Source organism: Acinonyx jubatus, chromosome E3 (genome assembly GCF_027475565.1).
Source record: "Acinonyx jubatus isolate Ajub_Pintada_27869175 chromosome E3, VMU_Ajub_asm_v1.0, whole genome shotgun sequence".
Taxonomy (NCBI): Eukaryota; Metazoa; Chordata; class Mammalia; order Carnivora; family Felidae; genus Acinonyx; species Acinonyx jubatus.
This window is the reverse complement of record NC_069398.1, coordinates 25,468,877-25,488,308: the sequence shown is the minus strand read 5'-3', so window position 1 is coordinate 25,488,308 and position 19,432 is coordinate 25,468,877. Positions and strand designations below refer to the sequence as shown.

Genomic DNA, 19,432 nt, shown 5'->3' with positions numbered 1-19,432 from the left:
CCAAAGCCCTACCGGATCCATTACATTGTCCTGACCCTCCAGCGCTCCTGACCTGTGGCTCAGTCCTAGTGGTGGTGCTGGGGCCAATGGGTGCTCAGAGGAGGGGGGTGGGGTGACATGGGGCCTTGCTTCCTTCCAGAGCTCTGAACCACCTGCCCCAGGGCTGTGTTGGAGGAGTGACTAGTGTCCTGTGTCTACCCTGGGATGAAAAGACAGGGCTTGGGACAGGTGCAGTAGGGTTTTGCCCTTGGAATTGATGGAGGTCATCAAATCGAGTTCCCAGCTCCTGGGCTGGGCTGGACCACCCTGCTCCTAAGTGCTCTCATTTGCAGACACCCCATCACCACGACCCCAGAATACCAACTGCTCATTCAGTCAATTCTCCCAGGCTTGGCTCAGTCACATCAGTCACATGAATGGCAGTGCTGGGCCACTGTGGTCCCAACACACATGTAGGGTAAAGAAGGAAGCTGGCGGGGGGGTGGAGGGGGGAGGGACACCTGGGTGGCTCAGTTGGTTAAGTGTCTGACTCTTGGTTTCAGCTCAGGTCATGATCTCACGGTTCGTGGGTTTGAGCCCCGGGTCGGGCTTTGTGCTGACAGTGCAGAGCCTGCTTAGGATTCTCGCTCTTCCTCTCTGCCCTCCCCAACTTGTGCATGCTCTCGCTCTCAAAATAAGCAAACTTAAGAAAAAATTTAAAAAGAAAAAAAAAAAAGGAAGCTGGAGCCAGAAGGGTTGACTCAACACAGAAGAGCCCGCGGATGGTCCAGTCACAGAAGGCAGCCCAGGCTGAACCCTGCTAGCCCCTCCCTCAGCATCACCTGACGGGCTAACCGCCAGGAAGCCGCACAGGACAGCCACCTGTCACGGAACGGCATGGGCTTTGGAGTCACACAGACCTGGTGTGAGTCCTGACGATTTCTCTCCTGTGCTGCCTCGGCAGGCCGGTTCATCACTCTGAGCCCTAACTGCCGGTCTGTAAAACGAGGGGGCCGATCTTTGCTTGCGGGGGTCCACGGGGCGACACCTCCTGGTGTTAACATCACAGGTACACCAGGGGCGGGTCCCCTCCAACCCCCTTGTAAACCAGCCCACCGCCCCGCCCCCTCCCTGGAAGGGAGCCTCTGAGCCAGCCGGACCCAGCTGTGCCTGCGGTCAGCCCCATCAAGGACAGGAACTGCCGGGCTGGGGTCATTTTCCCTGCGTTTGAAGCCATGGGTTCAGGCCTCAGCTGGGGCCGGGTGCCTTGCGCAGGACACCGTTCCCTGGTCAGATTAATTCCTCCAATCCGGAAAGTAGTCACAATTTGGGTCACTAATTCCAGCGCCAACAGGGATTAAGCACAGGGCGTGCGCGGGTGCACACACACGCATTCAGAGACCACCCCTCCGGGGAAGGTGCTGTGAAGGAAAGGTCATCAGGACGTTCCTGGCTTAACTGGGAGGAAACTGGAGCACCCACGGTGAGCGAGATCAAAGTACCGCATGGATGTTCGATGTTCTGCAGCTGGTGACTAACTCATGGCTGTGTGAGCGAATATCCCCGTTCTTGGAAGAGGTTCCCACAAGTAGGGGTAGATGGTGTATGTAAACCACTCAGGCGTGCACACTTGCAGGCAACGCTGTACACACACACGTGCACACGCACATGAAAGACAGAAACCAGGTAAAGCAAAGGGGTAAAAGTTCAACAAGGTGAGAATCTGGCAAGAGGACACGTAAGTATTCTTCATACCAGTCTCATTTCTGCAACTTCTTTACACTGGGTGGCTCAGTCGGTTAAGCGTCCGACTTTGGCTCAGGTCACGATCTCCTGGCTCAGGAGTTCGAGCCCCACGTCGGGCTCTGGGCTGACAGCTCGGAGCCTGGAGCCTGCTTCGGATTCTGTGTCCCCCTCTCTCTCTGCCCCTCCCCTGCCAGTGCTCTCTCTCCTTTAAAAAAATAAAAACATTTAAAAAATTTTTTATGTTTATTTTTGATAAATAGAGACAGAGCACAAGAGGGGGAGGGGCGCAGAGAGAGGGAGACACAGAATCCGAAGCAGGCTCCAGGCTCCGAGCTGTCAGCCCAGAGCCCGACGCGGGGCTCGAGCTCACAAACTGCAAGATCGTGACCTGAGCCGAAGCCAGACACTCAACCGACTGAGCCACCCAGGTGCCCCCAAAATAAAAACATTTTTTTAAAAAAGAAATTATTTCAAAATAAAGTGTATTTATTTATTTTTAAAGCCATCTTCGCACCCAACACGAGCCTCGAACTTACCACCTGGAGATCAAGAGTCAGGTGCTCTCATGACTGAGCCAGCCAGGTAGGTGCCCCTCCAAATAAAGTTTACCAAAAAAAAAAAAAAGAAACAACTTTCAAGCCTAGGCTTGACCAATAACTTAGCCTTTGAAAGCCCGTGTTATTTGTTTTCTGGGGTTTTCCATTGGTAAGTCCTACCTTTGTGGGTTGGTGTGGAGGCAGGGACAGGTCATACAGGAGTATGTGAATGTGTCTCCAGCAGACTGTCCCCAAGCTTGCAAACCCGTTAGAGCACATGGGGCGCCATGTAACAAGCGGGGAGACAGATGTGTGTGCAAATATACCCTCCATGATCTACACCTCTCTCTCTCTTTCTCTGTTGACTGATTTAACCTTCGGCGTTAACGCCTCAACGCCGGCGGGCGTCGGGCGCATTGGTGAACGAGTGAAACCCGCCAAGCGTTAAGAGAAGGGGACCGCCAGAGAAATACAAGAAAACAGTATTGATTTTTTACTGGACTATGGGTGAAGCATAAAATGTCATACAAACAGGGATACGGCAAGTTCCATTTCCGAGTCAAAGTGGGGAAAAAAACAGGAAACGCCGACCTTTCATGACTCCGTTCTCACCTCACGATCCCCTGGGCTGAGGGGATTTCAGGCTCGCGCGGCCGGGGACGCGTTCAAAGTCACGTCGCGATGTGGAGCACGGAATCCCACTGCGGGCCCTTCAGCTGGGAGCAGTATTTGGTTTTGCTCAGTTTCATGATGGAAAAGAGCTGTTCGCAAATGTAGGTGCTCCCGAACATGGACAGAATCTTGGCGCAGTGGACCCTGTACTTGGGGTAGGTGCTCCACAGGTACTTGCAGAACTCCGGGACCCCGACCTTGTCGTATTTCGTCTTGAGCACCGTGTTGCACTGCAGGTCAATGACCTCCATCTGGAGCGCTTCGTGCACGCTCTCGATCTTCACCGAGAAAGGGGAGCTGAACAGGGCCAGTTCGCTTTCGTAGAGTTTGAAGTCGGACAACCTTTTCTGGAATTCAGTCTTTAGTTCCACGATCTTGGGAATGTAGTTCAGGCCGTCGCTCTCGTTTCTGGAAACCGACTTCAGCGTGGGGAAGTGGGCCAGGTTGTTCCTCGCCAGGTGAGTTTCCCAAAGGCACAGTTTGGCGAGGAACGCCCGGATCAAGTCGTACATCTGCGTCACGACCTGCGAGTGCCCTTGCAGGGACATGTTCAGGGTGTTCAGATGCGTTGTCATATCGACCAAGAAGGCCAAGTCTTGGATCCAGTCCTGAGAGCTCAGCTGAGGTAGGGGCTTCCCTCTGGATGACATGAAGTGATCGATTTCCTCCAGCGACTCGAAGAACCTCTTGAGCACCAACCCGCGGCTGAGCCACTTAATCTCGGTGTAATACAGCAGGCTGCCGTACTGGCTCTCCAGTTCATACAGCAGAGTCGTGAACTCGCTGTGGTTCAGGCCACGGGAGCAGATCCAGTGCACGGAGCTCACCACCACGCTCATCACGTGGTCCATCTTCAGCTTTTGCGCACAGAGGGACTCCGGGTGGATGATGCAGCACACAGACTTCAGGTCCGAGTCCTTGCAAACCGTTGCCACCTTGGACTTGAGTTTTGTGACCAGTCCGTCGTTCACGTCTACCATCGCGGGGGTGCCGGTCGAGGCCACGCTTACCAGTTTTGACCAGTCGATGTGAAACTTCTTAAGACTTCTCTCGACCCGCAGAAACATCTCGTGGCCGGATTTTGTACCTGTCATGGGCACTGTATCCAAAAGCTCCTCCGACGCGTCGAAATTCTCGTCCACGCCACGGATGAATATGGCCAGCTGGGTGGTGTTGTTTATGTCCGTGATCTCGTCGATTGCAATGGAATAAGCCACAAACGACTTGATTTTTTCACGTAACTTCTCCCATAATTTCCCAGCCACGTCTTCTACGGGCTGCGCGGCAGCATTTTCGTCGGGACTCGCGTTTGCAAACACCTGTTTCTGCTCGGGACCCGCGATTTCTGAGGACCCCAGGAGGTACTTCCTGAGTCCTTTCTTCAGCTCATGGAGCTTCTCATCACGCAGCTTCTCCGTGTACTGGTCGTAGTGCTTACTGTGGTTCGTCTGATAGTGACGTCGGAGGTTGTATTCTTTGGACACCGACATGCTCTGTTTGCATATTAAACACGTAGGAATGTTCTGCACTTCCACGAAGAAATACGCTCTCTCCCACTTTTCTTGAAATACGCGGCCCTCCTGGTCTATCTTTCTCTTTCCCACTTTTGATAGAGACACGGAGACAAGAAATAGTTCACTTTTTCTCTTTACGAAAAATGATTGCAAAAGCATGATGATAAATGTCAGGGGTAAAGTGGCTGGGGGATGGGCATGGTTAACCCACCCCTGTGGAGAGGGACGGCCAGACCCTCCGCTCCAGCGAATTGCCTCTGGAGGGAACGTGGGCCCACGGTGGCCAGATCTTCAGATTTCTAAAGAAACCTTGGAGGGACTCCTGGGTGGCTCAGTCGGTTGAGCTTCCGACTTTGGCTCAGGTCATGATCTCAAGGTCCGTGAGCTCGAGCCCCGTGTTGGGCTCTGTACTGACCGCTCAGAGCCCGGAGCCTGCTTCAGATTCTGTGTCTCCCTCTCTCTCTGACCCTCCCCCATTCATGCTCTCTGTCTCAAAAATAAATAAACGTTAAAAACAATTAAAAAAAAATGGGGCGCCTGGGTGGCTCAGTCGAGTGACCAACTTCGGCTCAGGTCATGATCTTGCAGTTTGTAAGTTCGAGCCCCGCGTCGGGCTCTGTGCTGATGGCTCGGAGCCTGGAGCCTGCCTTGGGTTCTGTGTCTCCCTCTCTCTACCCCTTCCCCACTTATGCTCTGTCTCTGTCTCTCAAAAATGAATAAACGTTTAAAAAAAAAAATTAAAAAAAAAAAGAAACTTTGGAAATTGACTTTTTTTTTTAATTTCTAAGTAAACTACACCACAGGTGAGGCTCGAACTCACAACCCCAAGAGTAAGTCATGTGCTCCATCCACTGAGCCAGCCAGGTGCCCCCCACCCCAGAAATAGACTTCTATGAAAAAGTCTGTGGCTTTCTTTTTCCTTTTCTTTTTTTTTTTCTGCAAAAGTCCCTGGCTTTTCAATGTTGGCCGCATGTTCCCATTTTTAAAAGGTCCATGAGCCAGGGGCGCTTGGGTGGCTTACGCAGTAAGCGTCTGACCTCGCCTCAGGTCATGATCTCATGGTTCATGGGTTCAAGCCCCAAGTTGAGCTTGGGCTCTATGCTGACAGCTCACAGCCTGGAGCCTGCTTCGGATTCTGTGTCTCCCTCTCTCTCTGCCCCTCCCCCCTCACACTCTGTCTCTCTGTCTCTCATAAATAAATAAACTTTTAAAAAAAGTTAAAAAAAAAAGGTACATGAGCCAAAAGAAAGGCATCTTTTGTAAAGTTCAACAAGGACCTATGTTTGCCACATCTGGTTTAAGCAAGAATGATCTGGCAGTATGTTTGCATTTTAATGCATATTTTTTCATTTGGGTCTCCAGAGAACTTTGAAATAACAGAGACATGGATGGCCACAGAAGGCGCGTGATTTACCTGCTGTGAGTCACAAAAGACCATGGTCATAGATAGCCACGGGACCGCACAGAACTTACTTGTTTGAAATTTAAAGAAATCTGGCCACGATGCAGGTGAGCTCTACTTGGGAGAAAACACAGGCCTAAAAATTCACTTTAAGAAAATGAAGGCAGAGACAGAAAGAAAGTCAATTCGGTGGTTGCCTGGGGCTGGGGGCGGGAACGGGAAATGACGGGACATGGGTAGAAGGAATGTTTTGGGGGTGACAGGAATGTCCTAATGTTAGATTGTGGTGATGGTTGCACAACTCTGTAAATTTACTAAAAATCACTGACGTGTGCACACTGCACACGAGCGAGTTTTACGGCACGTAAACCATGCCCCAGTAAAGCTGGGTACAAAAACGTACCAAAAAAAAAAATTCATTTGGCAACAAGGTGAGTTTAGGAATAACAGTCGGGCGTTTGTCAAGAGTGTTTTCATTGTTTTCAAACTGTAAACGAGGAGGTTCCCTCGTGACTCGCACTCTTGCGAACAGCTCTCCACCTGCTTCACTCACCCTCCGGGGTGTTAAGTTGCGTGCAGGGACTCCAGGGGAGATATTTGCCACGCACGGTGGCTGGGGCATTGCTCTGTCAGAACAGGTTGAGGGGGCCCTGGGAGCCCCTGTCTGTGCCAGGCGGTACCCCTTTCGGGTCTGAACTGTGGGGAGATCTGGGTGGGGGATCACGGGGTGGGTGGAGCTGTGGTGGCCAGGCAGGCCCCATTTACCGGCTAGGATGGGCTAGTTCGGCATCGACCTACCAGCCCCTGGAGGGCTCCCGGATGAGGGCGCACCAGTGAGCCGCACCAAACCATCGCGGGAGAAGAAATGCCTGGCTGAGCAGCAGAATTAAAGGACCTGATCGCCAGCGGGGAAAAAAGAAACTGAATCTAGAGAGCACCACGCTTTGCCGTAAGGCTCAAGGCTCAAGAAGCAAGGAGTGCCCGCCGAGACGCGTCGCACGGCACGCTGGGTGCCAGAACGCCCTTCTCGCCACCCAGGATACTCACCGTTGCTAAGCTCGAGGCCCGGAAGCGGTCTGAAGAGAAAGAGACACGGTGAATGCAACAGAGGTCATCCGTCCCCTCTTGCCCGGTCAGTTCTGGTTGACGGGCTTCGGCGAGCGTCAACACTACGCTAGGTGCAGTGGGGGAGGCCGCCGCCGTCACCAGGGACATGGACACACGGCTCCCAGGAGCAGAGTACGGTAAACTCAGTGGGGGAGGCGGCTTGGCGCAGAAGCTTGGCTTCAGGGACCCACCGCCCACCTCCTGGGGTAAAAAAAAAAAAAAAAAGGCCCACCTTGTGCACACGGCGAGCCGCACGTTGGTTCTCGTGGCCAAGCAGGGAGCTCTCACTCACCTGATGACTGTGAATTTGATAAATTCCGCAGCATCCAAGATCCTTCTCATGGAGCTGATTTCCAGGTAACCAGGGGCTTTGAAGACCACCCCCGGGGGCATGCCGTCGATGACCACACAGCCGGGGTTGAACGTGATTTTCCTGTAGGGAACTTTCACGGGAAAATCTACCCCAATTGCTTCCCCTGGGATGAGACAGACAACGAAAGGCCTACTTGAGTGGGTCACTTACTTTTGCCCAGACCATGGGGTTACTGCCAAGAGGTTAAAATCCTTCTCGCCAAGTGACCAACACGGGCGATCAGCCATTACTACTTCTCGAATAATCTTACTGACTGGGAAACTGGCAACGGGCCGTAAGGCAGATCCGGTTCCTCTCTCCGTTAAAGAGACACAATCATAGCATCCACCCGAAAGAGGGTAAAGGTTTGTGAAGGGTACGTGATTAATCACAGGTGAGTGCTAAAAGCAATGTTCAGCCATGGTAAGAACTAAGGAAATCAAAAATAGCTATTATCATTGTAACTCATGTGTGCGTGTAAAAGCTCTTTGGGAAAAAATTCACACGCATCTTGATCATAACCCCTTTGTAGAAAGATCAATTTCTTTTTTGAAAAATATTGGGGCGCCTGGGTGGTTCAGTCGGTTGAGCGTCCGACTTCGGCTCAGGTCATGATCTCGTGGCTTGTGAGTTGCAGCGCCCCGCGTTGGGCTCTGCGGGGACAGCTCGGAGCCTGGAGCCTGCTTTGGATTCTGTGCCTCCCTCTCTCTCTGCCCTCCGCCAACCACTATCTCTCTCTCTCTCTCTCAAAAATAAACATTAAAAAAAATTTTTTTTTAATTTTATTAAAAAATTTTTTTTAGTAATCTCTACACCCCACATGGGGCTCAAACTCATGACCCTCTCAGATCAAGAGTCACACGCTCTTATGACTGAGCCAGCTAGGTGCCCCCAGAAAGATCAATTTCTTGGATAAAGTATTCAATTAAAAAGAAATACTTCAAAATACACATTTTGGATACGTAACAATATAAAAACTTACCAAATTTTCGACTAAAGAGGTCATTGACTTGTTCTCTTAGTTGTTTTATCTTTTCAATGCTGGATAATCGGTCCTTCTCATTATCTAAAAATAATTAGACAATCAAGGAAACAAGGGTTACTGATGTATTTATTCACCCCCATGAAAGCTGTTGGAGGAAGTGCCTGATGGCACATGATAAAAAACACTTTACCTGGCTTATCATTCAATTTAGTTTTAGCAATAATTAAACATTTTGGAAATGCTACAGATGATAGAGAATTTGCCAAATTATAACTCCATGTAAACACACTCCATACTACTTTAGGTTCAGAACATTTTCAACATCGTGCAAGACAGGGATGTCCACTTTCACCTCTACTCTTCAACATTAGCAATCCTAGCCAATGCAATATGACAAGTAAAAGGAAGAAGATGTAGTAGGATTAGAAAGAAATTACATGGTTCAAAATTCATGAGACACAGAATAGTGTACAATGAAACATCTCTCTCCCATCCCTCTCTTCAGTCTGTTTCTTTCCTTGGAGAAACTAGGTTATTAGATTCTTTTGCATCTCTCCAGATAGACCTTACAAATATGTATTCAGAAGATATTGCTTGGCAGGCAGCAGATAAATTTCACCTCTATGGCCAATTCCAATTTAACGGTAGCTGGTGGTTGGAGTTGCCTGCCCTGGCGGGTATTTTCCAGGTAATTCCAGGGCATGGCTGTGAAAAGAAACAGATCTGATGATGTCTGATATGAGCGAGATATGCAGTGTGTGACAATCTGTAGCGTATTTTTAATTCCTAAATTGTCATTGCTTAGCTGACAGGGTGAAGCAAAATATAATAAATAAATCAATAGATAAATACCAGCTCTGAGGGACTAACCCGTGTCACAAAATGGTTAAAACAGAACAAAAGGAGGGTGCCTGAGTGGCTCAGTCAGTTAAGCATCTGACTTGGGCTCAGGTCATGATCTCGTAGCTCGTGGGTTTGAGCCCCTGCGTCGGACTCTGTGCTGACAGCTCAGAGCCTGGAGCCTGCTTTGGATTCTGTGTCTCCCTCTCTCTCTGCCCCATCCCCGCTCATGCTGTGTCTCTCTCTGTCTCTCAAAAACAAAACAAAACAAAATTAAAAAAAATAGAACAAAAGGAAACATAGAAAATAAATAATGATAAAGCCAGATAAGCTTCCATACCTGGAATTGTCACCTGAACGATGTTAAGATCTTCAACACCCACCGCAGAACGTGTAATACCCGAGGCAGTTGTCCTTCCTAAAAGTAGAAACTGAAATTTAGAACTCGAAGAAAATTAGGTCAATTCTCCTCTAAAAATGCCAAGGTGCTACTTTGGTCAGAAGCACAGATTCGATTTTTAAAGCTTTGGAGAACAATTAGCGGCGGGATAACAAGGCGCCACAGCATAACTGATAGTTGGGTCTCTGCAGTTCAGTGTCAAGGTCACAGGGGAAAGAGCCCAACTTTTTATTTAGTTCATAGCCTCTAATGCATCAGTCGGTATAATTTGACTTCAAAGGGATGTTTAAACGTGTATTTTCTTTGTTGTTACTCAGTTTAAAGGAGGGGGAGAGGGAGGGGAAATAGAACATAAATGGCCAAGAGGACATTTAAGAAGCACACGTCCTCTAAAAAACGATTTAACAGGCAGTCAAGGAAAGGCTCAGACAGGGTTAAAAAACAAAAGCAGAGTGGACATTATCACGTTTTCTGGTCAAACGACAAACACAAGTGAAGTTACATGTGGGAAATGTAAAGGAACTTTCTAGTCCCTTGAGAACTTAAAGCTCGATCCATGTGTTCTGCGAACGATCCATCATCTGGCGTCTGGCTTTCTGCTTTTTTTTTTTTTTTTAATTTTAATTTTTTTTGCTGTTATTTTTTGAGAGAGAGAGAGAGAGAGAGCAAGCTGGGGAGGAAGAGAGACAGGGAGACACAGAATCCGAAATCCAAACCAGGCTCCAGGCTCCGAGCTGTCAGCATAGAGCCCAATGCGGGGCTTGAACTCACGAACCGTGAGATGGTGACCTGAGCTGAAGTCAGACGCTCAACCAGCTGAGCCACCAGGCACCCCACCGTTTTCTGCATCTAAAGAGCAAGACCTCAAAGGGACACGAGCCACATTGTCAACAAAAGCCATTAGGGTGTTCTGCAGTGTTCCGGGGCTGCTTCAAACACAGAATTTGGGGAGGAAATGTGGCAGTTTGCAAGTCTTAACCCCAAAATGACTCATTTTTCTGGTAAATCTAGTAGGTCCTGGAAAGCCGGATCCTTAACAACCTGGTTGAACATTAAGAGCTTACTGAAACTACTGTCAGTTTCCATCATCAACTTGAAGTAAGAAAAACCTTCCCAGGGCGCCTGGGTGGCTTAGTCAGTTGAGCGGCTGAGTCTTGATTTCAGCTCAGGTCGTGATCCCAGGGTTGTGGGATCGAGCCCTGCGTTGGGCTCCATGCTGAATGTGGAGCTTGCTTGGGATTCTCTCTCTCTCTTTCTCTCTCTCTGTCTCCCCCCCCGCCCCCCACCTCCACCTCCCCCCTCCTCCCCACTGCCTCTCAAATTAAAAAGCAAACACACAAACAAAAAATCTTTCAGGGCACTTTACGCCGTCGAGCCTCCAAAAAGCCCAGAACTAATTTGGGTCACCAGACTCAATTAAGAAACAGTGTCAGAAGATAAGGCATTATGATCTGATAAAGTACTAATGTTTTATCCTTAAACCTGACTTCTCCAAGGGCACCTGGCTGGCTGTCAGAGGAGGGGTGTGATTCTTGATCTTGGGGTCATGGGTTTGAGCCCCATGCTGGGTGTGGAGATTACTTAAAAAACCCAAATAAACTTAAAAATAAAGATAAAACTGACTCTTCAACATGTAAAATCTGTCATAAAACATACCAAGCACGATTTGCAAACTAATCAAAATCTGATTGTAATTAATGCATAAATTGGCAGTTAACCCATTTGATGGCCCCACACATTTCAAATAAATGGATGGTATTTTCACGAATGGGTGTAAACCTTAACTCTCCTAAAACTATCTCTGTACATAAACGAGTCTTTCTTAGTTACTGCTCAACGGTAAGTTAGTTTAAAGGTGCTCACCCAGGGGCGCCTGGGTGGCTCGGTCGGTTAAGTGTCCGACTTCAGCTCAGGTCATGATCTCATGGTTCAGTTCGTGGGTTCGAGCCCTGTGTTGGGCTCTGTGCTGACAGCTTGGAGCCTGGAGCCTGCTTCAGAGTCTGTGTCTTCCTCTCTCTCTGCCCCTCCCCTGCTCGCTCTTTCTCTCTCCCTCAAAAATAAACATTGAAAAGAAATAAAAATTAAAAAAGCTATTTCTTTAAAAAAAATCTCTATACCCAATGTGGGGCTCAAACTCATGAACCTGAGATCAAGAGTTACACACTCTTTCAACTGAGCCAGCCAGGCTCCCCCGTTTCCTTTTTCTTCTTCTTATTTTTTTTTTAATTTATTTTTTTTTTTATTAATTTTTTTAAACATTTATTTATTTTTGGGACAGAGAGAAACAGAGCATGAACGGGGGAGGGGCAGAGAGAGGGAGACACAGAATCCGAAGCAGGCTCCGGGCTCCGAGCTGTCAGCACAGAGCCTGATGCGGGGCTTGAACCCATGGACCATGAGATCATGACATGAGCTGAAGTTGGATGCTCAACCAACGGAGCCACCCAGCCCTGAACTTTGGAGATTTTAAGTGAAAGAAGCCAGGCCCCAAGGGTCACACATTGTGCAATCCCACCGGTAGGAACTATGTAGAACAAGTAAATCCAGAGACAGAGAGTAGATTGGTGGATGACCGTGACGAGGGGGAGGAGAGGATGGGGAGGGATGGTAATGGGTACAGGGTTTCCTTCTGGGGAGACAGAAATGTTCTGGAACGCAATAGAGGTGGTGGTTGCCCAACACCATGAATGTACTACATGCTACGGAATCATTTATTCTAAAATGGTTAATTTTATGTGATGTGAGTTTCACCACAATAAAAAGCATTTAAGGTAATTTAAGGGTTTCCTTTTGTGGGGTTTTAAGGGGAAAAAGCCCCACACCGTATGGCTCAGAATGGGAGGTACCAGAGGCCTTATGATGGCTCTGAAATTGGGCAATGTAAATATCACGTTTAAACCCACTGAGGCCCCCCTGACTTCAGGTGTGAGTGAATCCGCACACATCTACCCGTCTAAGGGAAAATCCATCTACCCCTGCTGGCTGGGGGGTCAGGGACATCGTCCCCGGACAGGAAAGCACCTCCTCCGAGTCTAATTATCCTGACGGCATCGCCACATAATTCCCAATAAAGCTTCCAGGGTTAACACCCTACAGAGAAGTGGTCCCTTCACACAGAACCCATCAGGACCTGACTTTTCCCCCTAATACTTAACAAATCTATGCTTCCGGTGGAGCGGGCCGGGGGAACGGTAAAGGCAAAAGGAAGAAAAGTCAAATCACGTTAATTCTAATACTGGTGGCTATGGCTTCTTTTTTCTTTCTTTTTGTATTTTCGCCTAAGTTTTCTCTTTCTATATGAAATTTCTTTCTAAACAAAATTGAGATCCTACTGTAAATTGTGACTCGAGCATCCCTCTGTTTTGTTTCTAACTTGTCTTGAGCCAGACAGCTGACTTTCATGGAATGCCCATGAGCATTTTCCCCAGCGGATGGCCACCACCCTTTCGCTAACTGCTGGGCACTTACGCCACACCTGCTTTTTCTCTGTTATAAACAGTGATGAGGGGTGCCTGGGTGGCTCAGCTGGTTAAGGGGCCCGATTTCAGCTCAGGTCGTGATCTCACAGTTCATGAGATCGAGCCCCGCGTTGGGCTTCGAACTGACAGCACGGAGCCTGCTTGGGATTCTCTAACTCCGTCTCTTTCTGCCCTTCCCCCGCTCATGCACACACACTCTCAAAATAAAATAAATAAACTTAAAAAAAAAATAGTGATGAGAGGGATTTTCCCCCTAAAACAATGAACTCGATGACACCATTTTTAGAATTCAAATATATGAAGTACAAATGGAAGAATCAAGTCCAGATGGGAACATTCATTTACTCTCAAAATTTCCCTAATCGTGGCAAAATCAATCCAGACCCTGTGGTGTTTCATGAGAAGTAATATTATCTCTAAATTAAAAAGGACTCCCTTTTTGATAATGTAAAGAATTTGATAACGTAAGCAATTTGATAATGTAAAGAAATAAAAGGCATCCAAATTGGTAAGGAAGAAATAAAGCTCTCGCTATTTGCAGATGACATGATACTATATATAGAAAATCCCACAGACTCCACCAAAAAACTACCAGAATGGATGAAGGAATTCACTAAGGTTGTGGGATACAAAACCAATATACAGAAATCTGTTGCATTTCTGTGCACTAATAAGGGAGCAGCAGAAAGTGAAATTAAGAAAACAATTTCACTTACAACTGCACCAAAAACAATAAAATGTCTAGGAATAAACTTAACTATAGAAGTGAAAAGACCTGTACTCTGAAAATTAACAGTACCAGTGAAAAGGGGCGCCTGGGTGGCTCAGTTGGTTGAGCCTCCGACTTGGGCTCAGGTTGTGATCTCACAGTTTGTGGGTTCAAGCCCCGTGTCGGGCTCTGTGCTGACAGCTCAGAGCCTGGAGCCTGCTTCAGATTCTGTGTCTCCTTCCCTCTCTGCCCCTCCCCTGCTCACGCTTTGTCTCACTCTGTTTCTCAAAAATAAATAAAATGTAAAAAAAATAAATAAATAAATAAAAAAAAGTACCAGTGAAATAAATTCAGGACGACACAAAGAAATGGAAAGACATTCCATGCTTATGGGCTGGAAGAACAAATACTGTTAAAATAGCCATACTCCCCACAGCCATCTACAGACTCAATGCGATCCCTACCAAAGTACCAAGAGCATGTTTCACTGAACTAGAACAAACAATCCTAAGATTTGTATGGAACAACCAAAGACCTCAAACAGCAATCTTGAAAAACAAAAACAAAGCTGGAGGCATCCCAATTCCAGATTTCAAGTTCTATTACAAAGCGGTAGTAATTAGGGGCACCTGGGTGGCTCAGTCGGTTGAGCGTCCGACTTCCGGTTCAGGTCATGATCTCACGGTCCGTGAGTTCGAGCCCTGCGTCGGGCTCTGTGCTGACAGCTCAGAGCCTGGAGCCTGCTTCCGATTCTGTGTCTCCCTCTCTCTCTGCCCCTCCCCCATTCATGCTCTGTCTCAAAAATAAATAAACATTAAAAAAAAAATTAAAAAAACAAAACAAAAAACAACAAAAAAAACAAAGCGGTAGTAATTAAAACAGTATGGGACTGGCATTAAAACAGACGCATAGATCAATGGACTAGAACAGAAAACCCAGAACTAAACCCCCAATTATATGGTCAATTAATCTTCGACAAAGGAGGAAAGAATATATGAGGGGAAAAAGTCTCTCCAACAAATGGTGATGGGAAAACTGGACAGCCACATGCAAAAGAATGAAACCGGGTCGCCTCGCACCATACACAAAAATAAACTCAAAATGGATTAAAGATTTGTGAGACCTGAAACCATAAAAATCCTTGGAGAGAGCAAGATAGTAATTTCTCTGACATCGGCTGTAGCAACATTTCTCTAGAAATGTCCCCCGAGGCGAGGGAAATCTTGCTTTTAAGCAAAAGTAAACCGTTGGGATGACATCAAAACAAAAAGCTTCTACACAGCGAAGGAAACCATCGACAGAACTAAAACGCAAACTACTGAATGGGAGAAGATATTTGCAAATGACAGATCCAATAAAGCGTTAAGTATGCAAAATATATAAGGAACTGATACAACTCTACACCCAAAAACCAAATAATCCAATTAAAAAATGGGCAGAAGACGTGGACAGACGCTTCTCCAAAGAAGACATCCGGATGGCCAACAGACACGTGAAAACGCTCGGTGTCACTCAGCAACAGGGAAATGCAAATCAAAACCACAACGAGATGACACATCACATCTGTCAGAATGGCTAAAATCAACAACACGAGCAACAACGGGTGTTGGCGAGGATGCGGAGAAAGGGGAACCCTCTTGCCCTGTTGGTGGGAATGCAAACTGGTGCGGCCGCTCTGGAAAACAGTGTGGAGGGTCCTTAAAAAATGAAAAATAGATCTACCCTACGATCCAGTAATCATACTAGTGGGTATTTACCCCCAAAACATAAAAACACGAATTCAAAGGGATACGTGCACCCCGATGTTTATCACAGCGTTATTTATAATAGCCAAATTATGGAAGCAGCCCGTGTCTATCCACAGAGGAAGGGATGTATATATATATATATCCAATGGAACATTATTCAGCCATAAAGAAAAGAACGAAATCTTGGGGCACCTGGATGGTTCAGTCGGTTGAGTGTTTGACTTCGGCTCAGGTCATGATCTCGTGATTCAGGAGTTCAAGCCCCACATCGGGCTTACTGTTGTCAGCCCGTCAGCACAGGGCCTGCTTCAGATCCTCTGTCCCCCTCTCTCTGCCCCTCCACCACGTGTGCTCTCCCCAAAATAAAAAAATTAAAAAAAAAAAACAACAAAACATTGCCATTTGCCACAACATGGATGGATGTGGAAAGTATAATGCTAAGCAAATAAGTCAATCAGAGAAACACAAAACCATATGATCTCACGCATATGTGGAATATAAGAAACAAAACAAACAAGCAAAGGAAAAAGAGAGAGAGAGAGAGAGAGAGAGAGAGAGAGAGAGAGAGAGGCTCAAACCCACAAAGTGTGAGATCATGACCTGAGCCAAAACCAAGAGTCAGATGCTCAACCGACTGAGCCGCCCAGGCGCCCCTTGGATGTGGTTTTGAAACAGACATCTGAACAAAACCCAAACAGATTACACGTCAGTTTGTAAGTCTTTTAACGAAAATTATCTTACGTGGTGGATCTTAAAAATAAATCTGTTTAAAACCACACTTCGAACTTGACTTCTGTGAGATACTTGCCGTTGAACGGAGTTTACTGCTTCTAGGCCCGATCAGTTGTTATCTGTAAACTCTTCATCCATCTAGCGGAAGTGGGGGTGTTTTCTGAGGGAAATGCAGCCCTCCCTGCCCATCCCCTTCCCTCTTCCCCTCCCTGCCCCCCCCCCTTCCTTCTTCCCTCACTGGGGACGGCGGACAGTCTGGTGCTGATGTGCATGGCGTAAAACACACACACACACACACACACATACACACCTCCACCCCCCACATACACACCCCGCCCCCACATATTCCATCCCCCCCCCCCCCACCCACAATAACCCCTTTAGGAATGGATGAACGCCACACTCAGCCATGTGTCACTCTGACAAGGCTTTAGGCAACTGACCTTCAATTTTCACCTCGGCTTCGGGGTCCTCACACACTTCTGATGGGACAAGCAGAGTGGAATCTTGAAAAAAAAAAAATTTCTAAAATGACATCTGTTATTATGCAATCTCGCCTTCCAAGAGGAGCTTATCCTGGCATTTTAGACACGTGTCATACTTAGTACACGTAGAGGTATAAACGTGAAGGTAATTTTTGTAAACAATTTTATTTGTTTATTTTTATTTTTTTAGTAATCTCTACATCCACCATGGGGCTCGAACTCACAACCCCAAGATCAAGGGCCACACGCTCTTCCAACTGAGCCAGCTGGGCGCCCCTAAACCTGAAAGCATTTTTAAAGTTTATTTATTTCAAGAGAGACAGAGAGAGAGCACGAGTGGGGGCGGGGAAGAGAGAGAGCGAGAGAGAAAATCCCAAGCAGGCTCCGTGCTGCCAGTGCAGAGCCTGATGCAGGGCTTGAACTCATGAACCATGAGGTCGTGACCTGAGCCAAAATCAAGACTCGGATGCTTAACTGAGCCACCCAGGCAACCCTGAAGGTAATTTTAACTTTACTTTTATTTTACTAAAAGATTAAAAAATTTTTTTTAATTAAAATAAAAAAATTTTTCTTTTAATGTTTATTTATTTATTTTTTGAGACAGAGAGAAACAGAGCATGAGCGGGGGAGGGGCCCAGAGATAGAGAGAGAGAGAGAGAGAGAGAGAGAGACAGAGAGACAGAATCTGAAGCAGGCTCCAGGCTCCAAGCTGTCAGAACACAGCCCGACGTGGGGCTCGAACGCACGAACCGTGAGATCATGACCTGAGCCCAAGTCGGACGCTCTATGGACTGAGCCACTCAGGCACCCCTGTAATTTTAACTTTCAAAGGGATCACAGGGTAAGAAAGGACAACCTTATAAGGGTTAAGGGGAGAGAAGAAACTCTCAGATCTTATAACACAATACCCGGTTACCCACATCAGGGGACACAGAATGTCCATCTAATGGAATTCCTATGGCCATAGCATTTCCTTGTTGTCAGGAATCACAGGGATCAAAGAAAGCACTCTTGTCTCTCTCTCAAAAATAAATAAACACTAAAAAAAAAAATACCTTCCATTAATTGTTCATGAAGGGAGAAAGACGCAAAACAAATCAGCTGTTTGGATATTGGACTATGGTAATGGAACGCGTAATGCTTGGGGGGAAACAGGTGAAGGCCCACCAGACCTCTCTGACTGTTCTTGCAGCTTTTTCTGAATCTTAAGTTAAAAAGGTAAAAAAAAAAAACCCAAATCAAACGAATTCAGGTCTATCATAAATGGTTTTCCTGCTGTACTATAATAATAAAAAACCTCTTGGGGGTGTGGGTTGGTTCAGGCAGTAGAGCATGCAACTTTTGATCTTGGGGTTGTGGGTTCGAATCCCATGCTGGGTGGGGAGATTACTAAAAAAAAAATACTTAAAAATCTCTTCAGAAACAAAGTATTTCAAAGGCCAATATCCAGTGACCATCTCTCTGATTCTCACTCCATACTAGTTCTACCCGGATTCCCATGTAGGCCTTCCTCTATCTTTTTTTACAAAAAATTTTTTTAATGTTTATTCGTGTTTTTTTGAGAGACAGAGAGAGACACACACACAGAATCCGAAGCAGGCTCCAGGCTCTGAGCTGTCAGCACAGAGCCCGACGCAGGGCTCGAACTCACAAACTGTGAGATCATGACCTGGGCTGAAGTCGGACGCTCAACTGACTGAGCCACCCAGGTGCCCCTCAGAGAAGCTATTAAAAATGACACAGGGGCGCCTGGGTGGCTCAGTCCGGAAGGTGTCCGACTCTTGATTTCAGCTCAGGTCACAATGTTGTGGTTCATGGATTCCAGCCCCGCGTCTGCTTGGGATTCTCCCTCTCCCTTTCTGTACGACCCTCATCAAAAATAAATAAATAGGGGCGCCTGGGTGGCTCAGTTGGTTAAGCATCTGTCATCTCACAGTTTGTGGGTTCGAGCCCCACGTTGGGCTCTGTGCTGACAGCTCTGAGCCCAGAGCCTGCTTTGGATTCTGTCTCCCCCGCTCTCTGCCTGTCCCCTGCTTGTTCTCTGTCTCTCAAAGATAAATAAATGTTAAAAATAAAATAAAATAAAATAAAATAAAATAAAATAAACAAACAAACAAACAAAAACAAAAGACCACACAAGGATGCCTAGGTGGCTCAGTCGGTTAAGTGTCCAACTTTGGCTCAGGTCATGATGTTCTCACGGTTAGTGAGTTCAAGCCCCACATCAGGCTCTGTGCTGACAGTGGAGAGCCTGCTTCGGATTCTCTGTCTCCCTCTCCCTCTGCACCCTCCCTGCTTGTGCTTTCTCAGAAATAGATAAATAAACATTAAAAAAACAACAACACTGGGGTGCCTGGGTGGCTCAGTCAATTGAGCGTCCGACTTCAGCTCAGGTCGTGATCTCACGGTCCGTGAGTCCGAGCCCTGTGTCGGGCTCTGTGCTGACAGTTCAGAGCCTGCAGCCTGCTTCGTATTCTGCGTCTCCCTCTCTCTCTGCTCTCCCCTGCTCATGCTCTGTCTGTCAAAAAATAAATAAACATTAATAAAAAAAATTCTGGTATACCCATTGAAGAAGAGAAAATGGAATAAAGCAACGAATGACACAGATGTGAAGTTTTCTCACCACGCGACCTCTACTCCAGGTGCTTTACGTAGAATCTCTTACAGGTCGGAGAAGGAAGAGACTGACAGATTCCCAGAGCCACATTCTAGGGCTAAGACTCATCTGGTTTTCTAAGAAGGCATG

At 47.1% G+C, this 19,432-nt stretch overlaps 1 protein-coding gene across 11 annotated transcripts in view; it reads right to left on the bottom strand.

Annotated features, from left to right (window-relative positions):
- Nucleotides 1-2,731: 2,731 nt before the first annotated feature.
- LOC106977528 (general transcription factor II-I repeat domain-containing protein 2B) overlaps nt 2,732-19,432 on the bottom strand; it is a 49,042-nt gene continuing 32,341 nt past the window's right edge. For 4 of the 11 annotated variants that reach the window (XM_027041879.2, XM_027041880.2, XM_053213674.1 and 1 more), the window contains 6 exons: nt 16,645-16,707; nt 9,474-9,551; nt 8,291-8,374; nt 7,249-7,432; nt 6,897-6,925; nt 2,732-4,536 (listed from right to left, as the gene is read on the bottom strand). In XM_027041879.2, the coding sequence (XP_026897680.2) occupies nt 2,933-4,536; nt 6,897-6,925; nt 7,249-7,432; nt 8,291-8,374; nt 9,474-9,551; nt 16,645-16,707 (2,042 nt within the window). In that variant the 3' untranslated portion in view covers nt 2,732-2,932. The other 7 variants (XR_003414864.2, XM_027041881.2, XM_027041884.2 and 4 more) reach the window with 7 other exon arrangements.